Source organism: Rhinichthys klamathensis, unplaced genomic scaffold (assembly GCF_029890125.1).
Source record: "Rhinichthys klamathensis goyatoka isolate OS25496 unplaced genomic scaffold, OSU_Roscu_1.1 h1tg000304l_1, whole genome shotgun sequence".
Classification (NCBI taxonomy): Eukaryota; Metazoa; Chordata; class Actinopteri; order Cypriniformes; family Leuciscidae; genus Rhinichthys; species Rhinichthys klamathensis.
Window position 1 is genome coordinate 274,355 of NW_026606823.1, and position 14,272 is coordinate 288,626.

General features: G+C 40.8%; 2 protein-coding genes across 2 annotated transcripts in view; one reads left to right on the forward strand and one right to left on the reverse strand.

Annotated features, from left to right (window-relative positions):
- The window catches only part of dock1 (dedicator of cytokinesis 1), a 283,215-nt gene that overhangs the window by 266,666 nt on the left and 2,277 nt on the right, over positions 1-14,272 (reverse strand). The window lies entirely within an intron of this gene.
- The window catches only part of LOC130104178 (disintegrin and metalloproteinase domain-containing protein 12), a 119,895-nt gene that overhangs the window by 83,675 nt on the left and 21,948 nt on the right, over positions 1-14,272 (forward strand). The window contains exons 12-13 of the mRNA XM_056270652.1: positions 9,937-10,114; positions 12,956-13,045. Of these exons, the coding sequence (XP_056126627.1) occupies positions 9,937-10,114; positions 12,956-13,045 (268 nt within the window). The remainder of the gene's footprint in view (positions 1-9,936; positions 10,115-12,955; positions 13,046-14,272) is intronic.

Consider the following 14,272-nt stretch of genomic DNA (forward strand, 5'->3'; position numbering starts at 1 on the left):
GTCTTTGGAAGCTCCTCATACCCTCATAGAGAACAAACCCCACTCACAGTGAGATCTCTGTGCCCGTGGCGCTGCTATTACTGCCACCTCCTGTTGAGCCCAATCCAGAGGAGGTGTTTTGAGAGCTTAGACACACTCGAGTCACTGTGGCTTATCTCTGAGCGCTGATCTCTGGGTTGGCATCAGGAGGCAAGAGGAAGCATCTGCTTATCTCTCATCCTCCCGCGGGCTTATGCCACCCTGGCACGGGGCGTCGCGGGTACAGTTGGTCCAGCGAGCGGGGGGGACGATGCTAGCCAGATTTCCGTGCTTGCGTTTGCCCCGTGGTCTTAGTAAGTGTGCCAGGAATGAAGCGAACATCACTCGTCTCTTCCACAGTATTCTGCTGCTCTGCTGCGTACGAACGGCCACAGCAAAGCCAACTGGATTCTGAAGCGAACGCTGGTCCATGCTGAAAAGATAAGCTGTGGATCTGTGGAAGTTGGAGGTAAACGGTGCCCAGCTCTTTGTGTGATGCTTGGAAACTGAATTTATTAAGCACATGTTAAAGGTTCAGTTTAAAGAGAAATGATAGTGCTGTCGTCATTTGTTCATTGCAAACCTGTATAAAAGTCACACAGGAGAAAAGAAACTCAGAACAATGCCCTGGCAACCGCTCACATCATCCTATAGTGTTGTGGCACATGCTTTTTTGTCTCCAGAAATGTAACTCAAATAAGTGATAATTTGCAAGTTTTACAACCGAGTATGAATTGCCATGCTGGTCCCGGCTGGTTTAGAGCTGGTTTTCTGCTGGTCTACCTAGAAATACATATATACACTCACCGGCCACTTTATTAGGTACCCCATGCTAGTAACGGGTTGGACCCCCTTTTGCCTTCAAAACTGCCTCAATTCTTCGTGGCATAGATTCAACAAGGTGCTGGAAGCATTCCTCAGGGAGTTTGGTCCATATTGACATGATGGCATCACACAGTTGCCGCAGATTTGTCGGCTGCACATCCATGATGCGAATCTCCCGTTCCACCACATCCCAAAGATGCTCTATTGGGTTGAGATCTGGTGACTGTGGAGGCCATTTTAGTACAGTGAACTCATTGTCATGTTCAAGAAACCAATTTGAAATGATTAGAGCTTTGTGACATGCTGGAAGTAGCCATCAGAGGATGGGTACATGGTGGCCATAAAGGGATGGACATGGTCAGAAACAATGCTCAGGTAGGCCGTGGCATTTAAACGATGCCCAATTGGCACTAAGGGGCCTAAAGTGTGCCAGGAAAACATCCCCCACACCACCACCACCAGCCTGCACAGTGGTAACAAGGCATGATGGTTCCATGTTCTCATTCTGTTTACGCCAAATTCTGACTCTAACATCTGAATGTCTCAACAGAAATCGAGACTCATCAGACCAGGCAACATTTTTCCAGTCTTCAACTGTTCAATTTTGGTGAGCTCTTGCAAATTGTAGCCTCTTTTTCCTATTTGTAGTGGAGATGAGTGGTACCCGGTGGAGTCTTCTGCTGTTGTAGCCCATCCGCCTCAAGGTTGTGCGTGTTGTGGCTTCACAAATGCTTTGCTGCATACCTCGGTTGTAACGAGTGGTTATTTCAGTCACTGTTGCCCTTCTATCAGCTCGAACCAGTCTGGCCATTCTCCTCTGACCTCTGGCATCAACAAGGCATTTCCGCCCACAGAACTGCCGCTCACTGGATGTTTTTTCTTTTTCGGACCATTCTCTGTAAACCCTAGAGATGGTTGTGCGTGAAAATCCCAGTAGATTAGCAGTTTCTGAAATACTCAGACCAGCCCTTCTGGCACCAACAATCATGCCACGTTCAAAGTCACTCAAATCAACTTTCTTCCCCATACTGATGCTCGGTTTGAACTGCAGGAGATTGTCTTGACCATGTCTACATGCCTAAATGCACTGAGTTGCCGCCATGTGATTGGCTGCTTAGAAATTAAGTGTTAACGAGCAGTTGGACAGGTGTACCTAATAAAGTGGCCGGTGAGTGTACATGTATATATATATATATATATATATATACACATACACTCACCGGCCACTTTATTAGGTACCCCATGCTAGTAACGGGTTGGACCCCCTTTTGCCTTCAGAACTGCCTCAATTCTTCGTGGCATAGATTCAACAAGGTGCTGGAAGCATTCCTCAGGGAGTTTGGTCCATATTGACATGATGGCATCACACAGTTGCCGCAGATTTGTCGGCTGCACATCCATGATGCGAATCTCCCGTTCCACCACATCCCAAAGATGCTCTATTGGGTTGAGATCTGGTGACTGTGGAGGCCATTTTAGTACAGTGAACTCATTGTCATGTTCAAGAAACCAATTTGAAATGATTAGAGCTTTGTGACATGGTGGAAGTAGCCATCAGAGGATGGGTACATGGTGGCCATAAAGGGATGGACATGGTCAGAAACAATGCTCAGGTAGGCCGTGGCATTTAAACGATGCCCAATTGGCACTAAGGGGCCTAAAGTGTGCCAGGAAAACATCCCCCACACCATTACACCACCACCACCAGCCTGCACAGTGGTAACAAGGCATGATGGTTCCATGTTCTCATTCTGTTTACGCCAAATTCTGACTCTAACATCTGAATGTCTCAACAGAAATCGAGACTCATCAGACCAGGCAACATTTTTCCAGTCTTCAACTGTTCAATTTTGGTGAGCTCTTGCAAATTGTAGCCTCTTTTTCCTATTTGTAGTGGAGATGAGTGGTACCCGGTGGAGTCTTCTGCTGTTGTAGCCCATCCGCCTCAAGGTTGTGCGTGTTGTGGCTTCACAAATGCTTTGCTGCATACCTCGGTTGTAACGAGTGGTTATTTCAGTCACTGTTGCCCTTCTATCAGCTCGAACCAGTCTGGCCATTCTCCTCTGACCTCTGGCATCAACAAGGCATTTCCGCCCACAGAACTGCCGCTCACTGGATGTTTTTTCTTTTTCGGACCATTCTCTGTAAACCCTAGAGATGGTTGTGCGTGAAAATCCCAGTAGATTAGCAGTTTCTGAAATACTCAGACCAGCCCTTCTGGCACCAACAATCATGCCACGTTCAAAGTCACTCAAATCAACTTTCTTCCCCATACTGATGCTCGGTTTGAACTGCAGGAGATTGTCTTGACCATGTCTACATGCCTAAATGCACTGAGTTGCCGCCATGTGATTGGCTGCTTAGAAATTAAGTGTTAACGAGCAGTTGGACAGGTGTACCTAATAAAGTGGCCGGTGAGTGTATATATGCAAACATACATAACTAGTCATATTTATTAGCATGCAAATTCATGTCATATGACACAAATAGAAGATTACTAATTATATTTCATGTCTCATAAGGACAAAATGTTTATAAAGAACTATTTATCTTTTCGCTAAATGATTTAAGTTTATCTAAATGCATTTAAATTAAGTTTTATAAGATTAACCATATTCTAAAATTGTTCTTAAATGATAAACAAAAACAGAAGTGTGATCACTTGTATTTTAGGCCTTTTAATGTTACAAATGATGGCTTTCAAATATAGATTTTTGATTTGATTTGATTTTTGTGGTAAATTTACAATGAAATAACCAAAGGAGTAGGCTGAAGCCGGCTTATGTTTGCCTACCCTATAATATCATGCTTATAATGCTAATTAAATATATTTACCCATTTTTGATTTCATAGCATCATTGGTGTATTTGATAGTATTTGGTATTGGATCAAAAAGAAATACAGTAAGTGAATCACCCACTTTTGGTAAATATCAACCAGGGGTGCGTTTTCCTCGTTTCAAGATATGTAAAGCACCGTTTTTGAAGACTGCGCATGTGTGAACGTGCTCTACTATGTAAGAACGAGCCTATGATTAAATCTGGAAATAAAGCGAATTAACTGAGAAAAATTAGAAATAGTCCTCAGATGCCATGTCTGTAATTTATATCAAAACATCTAGCATTAATTCGATCTCAAAGAGTTTCATTAAAATAAGTTATTACTCCACAACGTGCGTGACGTCATAAACCAATGTGGTTGAACACAACTTTGTGACAATATGGTTTCAGGAAACAGTCGTGACTAGCTAGTTGATTTCTTCAACGATGCATCATACTATAGTAGTTAAGCAGCGGGTTACATCGTTGTACGGGAAACACACCCCAGCATGGTTTACAGTACTTGTTAAGGGAAGCCATATTTGTTAAGATAATTGAGACGCCAAATTACATCTGTTGGAAAACATATATACGGACAGATGGGATTTATATGTTCATTTGTAAAAAAAAAAAATCAACACAAACAAATATGATTCATTTCATGAAGTCATAGCGTATGATGTGGTCTCTGAGAGGTGTTATCTGGCTGATGTTTGAGATCCAGACCAGAACCAGACGACCTGGACGGATTAGCGCGGTTCCTATGTTTGACAGCATTGACAGATGTTTCTCGCCGCATGACATCTCGCAGCGGCCTCGCCACACGCTTCACAATCACACCAGAGCCAATCAAACACGCCTGTGCCAAACTATTTCAATAATTCAAGAGCTATTACCAAATACAAACTCATCACAATCACACAGGACTCGAGCAATCTTCAACCCAGAGAAGAAAAACAAGCAACAACAGGCGTGCTATGAGCTCTCCGTCTGAGGAGCACGCATTAGTGTCCAGGCTGGGCTTCATCTTTATGTTGATGTGTGTGACCATTTAAAGAACTAATATTCAACAGCAGTGCGGTCTGAACATGACATCTGGCTGTGTTTGTGCTCATGCAAAAGCACTGAGGCATCCTGGGACTGCGGTCAGTCTCTGCTTATTTAAATATATCAAACTTCTCTTATAACCAAGGCTGCAGTTATTTGATCAGAAATACAGTAAAACTGTTATATTGTGAAATATAATTACAATTTAAAAACTGTTATAATTGCATTATAAAATGTAATTTATGCCTATTATCAAAGCTGAATTTTCAACATCATTACTCCAGTTAAAAAAGAACAGTATTTATTTGAAATAGAAATTTTTTGCAACATTATAAATGCATTTACTGTCACTTTTCATTTATATAGTAATGCATCCCTGCGAAGTAAAATACTAAGTAAAAAAATATCGTTTGACACCTTAATGGCTGAGATGAGAAGACTGGGCTTTCTTTTTATCTTGTTGCTTTCTCCGTTTTCGTCCCTGTGCATCAGAGGGTTTCGATCAACGCGCCAGCAGCTGAGCACTTGCCTAACGTAACGTAACGTAGCGTAACCCCCCGTTAGGAAATTATCGACAATGAACGTGTGGCTGAGGGGGCGCCTTAGGATGATCATGTTTAATAAACGTGTTTTCGTTTAGCTTGTCATTCTAATTCTGTGATTAATGGGAAGTAGGCCAAGGGCGACACTAGAGGGCGCCCGCGCCCCCAACACATTTGTCGCCCTAGGCAACCGCCTAGTTCGCCTATAGCAATCGCCGTCCCTATGTGTGTGTGTGTGTGTGGGTGTGTGTGAACAGAGGAGAGTCTGCTGGAGAAAGAGAACGAGACAGAGCTCGTAATAAAACAAGAATCAACATCAGCTTGGCTTTCAGAGATGGAGAACTGACGGATTTGAAATGGAGGCGTGGAGATGATGGTGTTTTATTACTCAACAGGAGAGTAAGTGTTTTATTGAACAGAGAAACTGTCATATGTGTCTCTCTAACAGAATTCACTGTAAAGCATCATCTATTGTGAAGATTATTTCATTACGATCGGTTGTTTCAGCTGTGCAGGAGTTTATTTTCAAGGAAGTAATGTATATATATTAATGTGTAAAACTACAGTAACGTCTTCAGCTCGAGATCCTTCCCATCTAAACTGGTTATATCTCTGACGCCTGGCAGGGAATGTTTTATCAAAAGTATGATAATCATATTCATCCGCACCGAGCCGAAGCACAGCCAAAACAATGTTCCTCCGTAAAATACATGCAGTTTTGTTTTTAACCTCTAGAGGGCTAAACGTTACACAGTGTACCTTTAGGCTTAGCTAAAATGCAATAACTACCTACCATCAAAATCAACAGAATGTTCTAACGTTACACTCTTTGGTGAACATTACATCGATGTTGTGTATATGTATTAGTTAAAATAACGTTAGTGATACGTCCTTATTAGTATTTGAAAAAGTGCTCACGATGTTAGGAGAAAATATTCAACATGCAGCATTTCAACATTCTTTAACAATCTGTTTTAGTATTGTTTATTAGTTATTTGATGTTTATTTATAGTTTAGTTTTATTTTATTTTAAAAGGCTTAAAACAACATCCTTGCAAATGATGGAAGTATTTTTTGTCTTAGTTCCCACAATCATTCAGATGCAAACGTTCAAATCAAATAAACAAGGTGAGATGAAGTTAATGGTGTATATACACTGAATAGCACGACTCATTATTTGGAACAAAATTTTTTTTTGAATTTGAAAAGTTGTTCGATTTTGTTTGTTTAAATAACATATATACTGTAGTCATAGCAACAGTAGAATGGTGTTATGCTGTTCCTGGAACCTGGACTGACCTCTTAAATCTCGCTTCTGCATTTCTGTCAAACATTTGCTCATTCTGACAAAAAAAGCCTCTAAAAGGTCTTCCTGTCCCTTTTACTGGCTGTGTGTAACAAATAAGGGTCATTGTCAAAGGGCGTAAAACTGGCTGGATCTGAATGGGCACTTCAAACGGTGGGAAGACAGAGGTCATGTGGGCCGATTCACAGGAGACTGTAAACGCAGCGCAGACACACTGATGCCAGTACAGCACATTTATAAGGCTTACATGATTCAATGTTATGTAAAATCATATGCAGATTCACTCACTCATTCATTAATTTACTCAGTCACTCATTCGTTCATTCATTCATTCACTCACTCACTCATTCATTCATTCACTCATTATCCCTACTTGAATTTTTCATCATTCTTATATACAATATATGTGTACATATTTATATGAAGAGGGTTATGGTCTGATTATTGTGCAATAATTCATATATAGTCTTTGCTCTATATGATTGCAGTTGTTTTATTCATTTAGTTAATTTGCAGTGCTTCATTGTAATTAATTTCCATTTAACTTTTTTAAATTTCATATAAAGCCAATTCATCTTTATTGTGATATTTTGGCTAAACATGCACTGCAAATAACTTTAGTTACGTACTAGGATAAGTAATAATAAGGATGTAAGAACATCTATGAGTGTGTCTGAGTGTTTAATACTCAACCTCCAGTTCAACAGCATATGTTGTATCTCAATCAATCAAACTGATTTAATCCCTCAGGATGTTTATCGATGTTATTCAGTGTGTTAATGAAACCGGCCGACTGCAATGATTCAGTTCAGATCCTGCAATCTCCATCACTAAATCTTCCTAAAGACCCTCACTGATCACAGATGGTTTCCACCATCATGAGCTCATCAGTCCAGTATCATAATATGTGCCATATGCTTCTCGCCGGGAGCTCTCACGTCGCTGTCAGTCAGAAACGAGGGTTGTAATTTCTCCCAGAGTCTCTGGCTGTGAGTTGAGTTGTTTGTAGACTCGAGATTTCATCATGTAGACGCTGCGGCTAAATATTTTGTTATGCTCCGCAGCGGAGCATTGATATTCTGAGTGGATTTGTGGGCCATTTTTACTGTGTGTGTGTGTGTGTGTATGTGTGTAATTGCAGTGAAATCATCAACACCATCCGTGGAAGTGTTTCTGTTAGTGTTACCCAGTGTTGTGTGTCTTGTGCAAACAGACTTCTATTTACGTATTGTAGAGTTAAAGCAATTTTATGCAAAATATTAATTTATGCAAAATGTACCTTTTACATAGCATTTGATTTGAACATAAATGTATGTCGGCAGTGTGTGTACACAACCACCATATCATAGTAAAAATCCACCCACTCTTTTTTTAATCCCCATAAGCAGTGTCTCAGAATAAGCCGTTTGCAGATTCTAGCAATGTGACGTGACATATGCTTAAGCCACGCCCACAATTGCTGAGAGACTCCGCCCTATTAGCATAGACCCGCCCTAAATGATCTGCACACAGTCCGCCATGTTTATCTCCTCTCCAGAGTATTTAACAGCAGCATTCAAGTAAAAAATGTATTCTTATTAAAGTTACTAAAGTTATTCAATCAAGAGTAGTGATTGATTTTCTGTTTTTCTTTTATTGTTTGATTCATATTAACAGCATATAGCAGTAGGTACTACATATTACGCTGCTTTTACTTTAATACGCAGATCTAATATACACATGCGATTTCTTTACTTGCTGTTTACATTCTCGGACATAACCGACTATGTGTATGTGTACTTTGTGTGTTTTTGACATAACCTTTTGTGTGTTTGACAGTTTAAGCGCAATAAGACGTGAAAGAGAACTTAGTTTAATACTCACGGGAAGCGTCGTCTGACATCCAGCTTTCTGTGCTTCAGAGGTGTGCGTTCAGAAAACCATATATAAGTTTAAAACTGATATGGCTTTAAATCGCATGCTGATAATAAACTTTCATGAGGATGAAGAACTGCAGTGTCACATAATCGTGAGCGCAATATAGATGATAATCAAGTTTTGTTCGTTTTTTTAAGAGTATCCATGGCACGAGCTGTAGGCTCCTCCCCCTTTTGGGAAGTGGGGTGGGTAACAGCGGCTCATTTGCATTTAAAGATACATGCACATAAACAGCATGCATTTCCTTTCACTCAGAAATTGGGTATTTACAACATGGTATAATAAATGATCTGTGGGGTATTTTGAGCTGAGACTTCACAGACACATTCTGGGGACACCTGAGACTTATATCTTGTAAAAAGGGGCATAATAGGTCCCCTTTAACAAAAGTCATCCATGAGCATTGTATTGTTTGAAGCGTATGTCATAACAAATGTCAGTGGACCGAAAAGCTTTTAAAACCACGGTTCATTCATAAATCTATAAGATCTTACCTTCATGCTGTGGAAATACAAACCGGAAAACAGAACACAACGAGCGCAGCGCTGCAAAGGGGCGGGGCTACACATAAGGTCTATCGTTTTACATTTTCTGAAGAAAATAAGATGTTTGCACATACAAATCTCACGTCTACGATGCTGTTGTGGACAGTTGCCAGGGACTTGCTAGGTGGTTGCTAGGTGGTTGTTGTGATGTTCTTAGTGTTTTTTTTTAAATGTTGGTTGGTGGTTTCTGCAGCATTGCTATGGTGGTTTTATCACATATTGTATCGTTGCGGCTATGTTGTTTTGGGTGGTTGCTAGGGAGTTGCTATGGTATTTTCAGTAGTTTTGCTTTTGAGTGATTTTTAAGATGTTATGTGGCTGCTAGGGCACTGTGAATGGTTGCTATTGTATTCGGAGTGTTTTTTAGCATGTTGTTGGTGGTTGATTTGGTGATCTGAGTGTTTTTTAGTGTCTTGTTGGTGGTTGATTTGGTGATCTGAGTGTTTTTTAGTGTCTTGTTGGTGGTTGATTTGGTGTTGCAAGGTGGCTGCTCAAGTGGGGTTTTTTTTGTATGTTTGTTTCTATGTGGTTTCAAGGTTGTAACAGTGATATTTGCGCACACAAACACTACAAATGAACCCAAACCAGTCCATTATAATCTTGGTTTGTTAGATAATTCAGTCCAAATGAATCTAAACTAGCCCATGTGTAATATGAAGTGTTAGTGCGCACACACACACTTCCCGCTGTCTCCAATTTACAGCTCAGAGAAGCTGGTGAATGCAGTCAGTGTGATTTTTTTTTTCATAAATATCTCTTATCTCTTGCTGTTTTTTTCCTCTGGGACTTACAGTATGATGTCATTTCCTTGGCACGAGTTCTACTGGCTGATTGGTCCATTTTTTTGTGCATATGTCACAAGATCGAACAGTCAGTTTTCTTTCCAATCATCACTGAGGTCATATTTCTTCTTTCAGGTACCCGTTCCCTACAGTCTTCAGTACATGCAGTAAGAAGGATCTAGCCGCGAGCTTGGAGAAAGGTGTGGGCATGTGTTTGTTCAACATGCCGGAGGTGAAAGTGCTCTACGGAGGCCAGAAATGTGGAAACGGATACGTCGAGGAGGGAGAGCAGTGTGATTGCGGAGATGTGGAGGTACATGAGACCCTGTGTGTGTGTTTTGTGTTTAAAAACATATTTCATTCAGACGTTTACATGTTTCCCACAAGTGCCGCACATTTTCACACTCTCCAGTGAGTCGTGCATCATTAGCAGTCGACGAAATAAACAGTTTCTGCAGCCTAGTGTTTTCTGGGAGCGTGCTGTGAGAAGAAGCAGCACAAGATGTGGTTTGGGAATAAGACACATCTGTCACACCGGACCGGGAGCTTTGGAGAGGACCGCAGAGAAAAGCCTGTGTTTGTGTCAGAGCGCTTCAGGTGTTTCCTGGAGGTTTAAATCTGTTCATTGATGTCTTTGCCGAAATGTTGCTGGCAGTGCAATATAGCATAGCAAAGACATAACAATGTTCTGTGTGTGTGCATCCGTCAACAATGCTCATGTTAGATTTATGTCACATGAATTTCCACGTAGTCAGCAGTCAGAAAGAAGCATCTGGGAAATTATTTAAGTACTTTAAAATGTCTTGCACACATATGCAAATGTACTTGAGTCACATTTCAATTAGGAAAAAGTTCTGGAATTTTTACACCTTTATCACCCAATCTCCTTTGTGACATCTTTGGTGCCCAATCTAGTCAAGTCACATTTATTTTTATTGCGCTTTATACAGTACATATTGTTTCAAAGCAGCTTCACCGTACTAAATATAGAAAAGATAGTATGGCCAGAAAAACTGGCCTAGGATGCTGTCACTGCATAAAGCTATCAAAACATCATCAGTTTGGTTAAATTGATTGTGCAAAATCTGTTGCAAAATCATTTCTGTTATAATCGATCTCTGTCATGACTTTGGTAGGTCACATAATAATGACAACATGGCGAATGTATAACTTCCACATTACATTCATTCATACTATATAAAATTAAATTTTTTAGCGATTGTGAAGTAATTATTCAAGAGAGAATGCGATTTCGACGCAGCCATGGATGTAATTTTCACTGTTTTCACTGTTATACTGTAGAGGGCGCTATCTTCTGAAAGAGTACAGGACCTCTGGATCAAAACACAGGCGAAGAAACAGCAGAAACGTACAATAAAAGCATTGCTTATGCATGCTGTAATCTTTGACAAAAATTCTAATTTCTCAGCTTTAAAAAAAAAAAAATATATATATATATATATATATATATATATATATACACTCACCGGCCACTTTATTAGGTACACCTGTCCAACTGCTCGTTAACACTTAATTTCTAAGCAGCCAATCACATGGCGGCAACTCAGTGCATTTAGGCATGTAGACATGGTCAAGACAATCTCCTGCAGTTCAAACCGAGCATCAGTATGGGGAAGAAAGGTGATTTGAGTGACTTTGAACGTGGCATGATTGTTGGTGCCAGAAGGGCTGGTCTGAGTATTTCAGAAACTGCTAATCTACTGGGATTTTCACGCACAACCATCTCTAGGGTTTACAGAGAATGGTCCGAAAAAGAAAAAACATCCAGTGAGCAGCAGTTCTGTGGGCGGAAATGCCTTGTTGATGCCAGAGGTCAGAGGAGAATGGCCAGACTGGTTCGAGCTGATAGAAGGGCAACAGTGACTCAAATAACCACCCGTTACAACCAAGGTGGGCAGAAGAGCATCTCTGAACGCACAGTACGTCGAACTTTGAGGCAGATGAGCTACAACAGCAGAAGACCCCACCGGGTACCACTCATCTCCACTACAAATAGGAGAAAGAGGCTACAATTTGCAAGAGCTCACCAAAATTGAACAGTTGAAGACTGGAAAAATGTTGCCTGGTCTGATGAGTCTCGATTTCTGTTGAGACATTCAGATGGTAGAGTCAGAATTTGGCGTAAACAGAATGAGAACATGGATCCATCATGCCTTGTTACCACTGTGCAGGCTGGTGGTGGTGGTGTAATGGTGTGGGGGATGTTTTCTTGGCACACTTTAGGCCCCTTAGTGCCAATTGGGCATCGTTTAAATGCCACGGCCTACCTGAGCATTGTTTCTGACCATGTCCATCCCTTTATGGCCACCATGAACCCATCCTCTGATGGCTACTTCCAGCAGGATAATGCACCATGGCACAAAGCTCGAATCATTTCAAATTGGTTTTCTTGAACATGACAATGAGTTCACTGTACTAAAATGGCCTCCACAGTCACCAGATCTCAATCCAATAGAGCATCTTTGGGATGTGGTGGAACGGGAGATTCGCATCATGGATGTGCAGCCGACAAATCTGCGGCAACTGTGTGATGCCATCATGTCAATATGGACCAAACTCCCTGAGGAATGCTTCCAGCACCTTGTTGAATCTATGCCACGAAGAATTGAGGCAGTTCTGAAGGCAAAAGGGGGTCCAACCCGTTACTAGCATGGGGTACCTAATAAAGTGGCCGGTGAGTATATATATATATATATATATATATATTTCATTTTTTCTGTGTAAATGATCAAACATGCTGGCAGTGGCTGGCAACTTTTTTTTATGCTGGCGGGGAAAGAGGAAAGTATTTACAATAACTTAAAAAAGTTTGGAATCAGTAAGATTTTATTTTATGTTTTTGAAATCTGCTCACTAAGGCTGCTTTCAGTTAATCAAAATGCAGTAAAAACAGTAATATTGTGAAATATTACAATTTGAAACTTGTTTATGTGTATATATTTTAAACTGTCATTTATTCCTGTGATCAAAGCTGAATGTTCAGCATCATTACTCCAGTCTTCTGTGTCACATGATCCTTCAGAAATCACTCTAATATGCTGATTTGCTGCTAAAGAAACATTTCTGAGTATTATCAATGTTGAAAACATTTGTTTTTCTGTTGAGGAATTGTTGTGAATCTGTGTGTCTGTAGGAGTGTCTGAACCCCTGCTGTAATGCCAGCACATGCACACTGAAGGAGGAGGCTGTGTGTGCGCATGGACAGTGCTGTGAAAACTGTCAGGTGACTCGTGACATCCATCATAATTCATCTTATTTGTTGCACTTATTTAACAAAATAAGTAAATAAAAGTCTACATTATCCTAAAGCAATACTGATTTTTATTATTTAAAATAACATGCACTGATGAATCATTCACAATAAGGCCAGGAACATTAAGAAATTGAGATTCGAGTATTAAAGTAAACAGTCAATTTGATGTTGCCTGAAAGGACTCATATTAAAGCAACACTAAGTAAGATTTTTTACCTTAAAATAATGTTTCCAAAATCGTTTCATTAAAGCCTAGTTTTCTTATGTCTCATTAAAACTACAGAAACGCGACCCGATCTGGCAATGTTACATAGCGTGGTTATAGCAGATATAGGACCGCAAAGCCAATCCAGAAGTGCCTTTCACCCTGTTACGACTAAAGCCTAGTTCACACTACATGATTTTAAAACGTCGGGCTGAACTGTGCGGTTCACACTACATGACTTGCTCTCTGTGAAATCAGGAGTGTTCAAGTTGTTGAGCTGTTCACACCACACGACACAACGTGATTGATCCGCAACAGGAGGTAACGCACTACACGAGTTGACAACAACTCTGTCACCCAACGATTCTATCTTGTCTACAAACCACGTTTTGTCACGAAAAATCACGCGATAAAACGAACCGGAAATGACGCGAAACAGCACGCGCGCCAATACCCGGTGACCTCAACCCATGCCTTGCTCTGATTGGCTGTAGCTCATGACATCACGTGAGGTTGAGTCGTGCGACAGCTCTGGATATCTAGCATGCTAGATATTTTTCTGGGCTCGGCGAGGCGTCTGCGAGCGTCTTTGATGCGTTGTTGGCTCTTTCATACTAACAGATTGGCGAGCGTTCATCGCCCGCTAATCCCCCGCGATTTGGGCGCGATAACACCCTGACCTGACGGCGAGCTCAACGATTTGCAAATCGGGCTTAAGGCGAGACACGGCAGGCAAAAACATCGTTTTTTTTTCATTGGTCAATTTTGAGATTTTGGGCTATTTGTCTTCAATAACATGTCTTCTTTCAGACTTGTGCTGAAAAAAAGTCCAAAATACACATTTAGGTATTTATTTTACTACACTTTGTCTGTTTGCGTGTGTAGATTTCACATAAATTCATCAAAAGTTGGCGTTCTAAATCATCCCTCTGCTCCGCGGTCGCGATCTGCACCCTGTCATCACACACACCGTTAGAAAGCTCTCTCTCTCC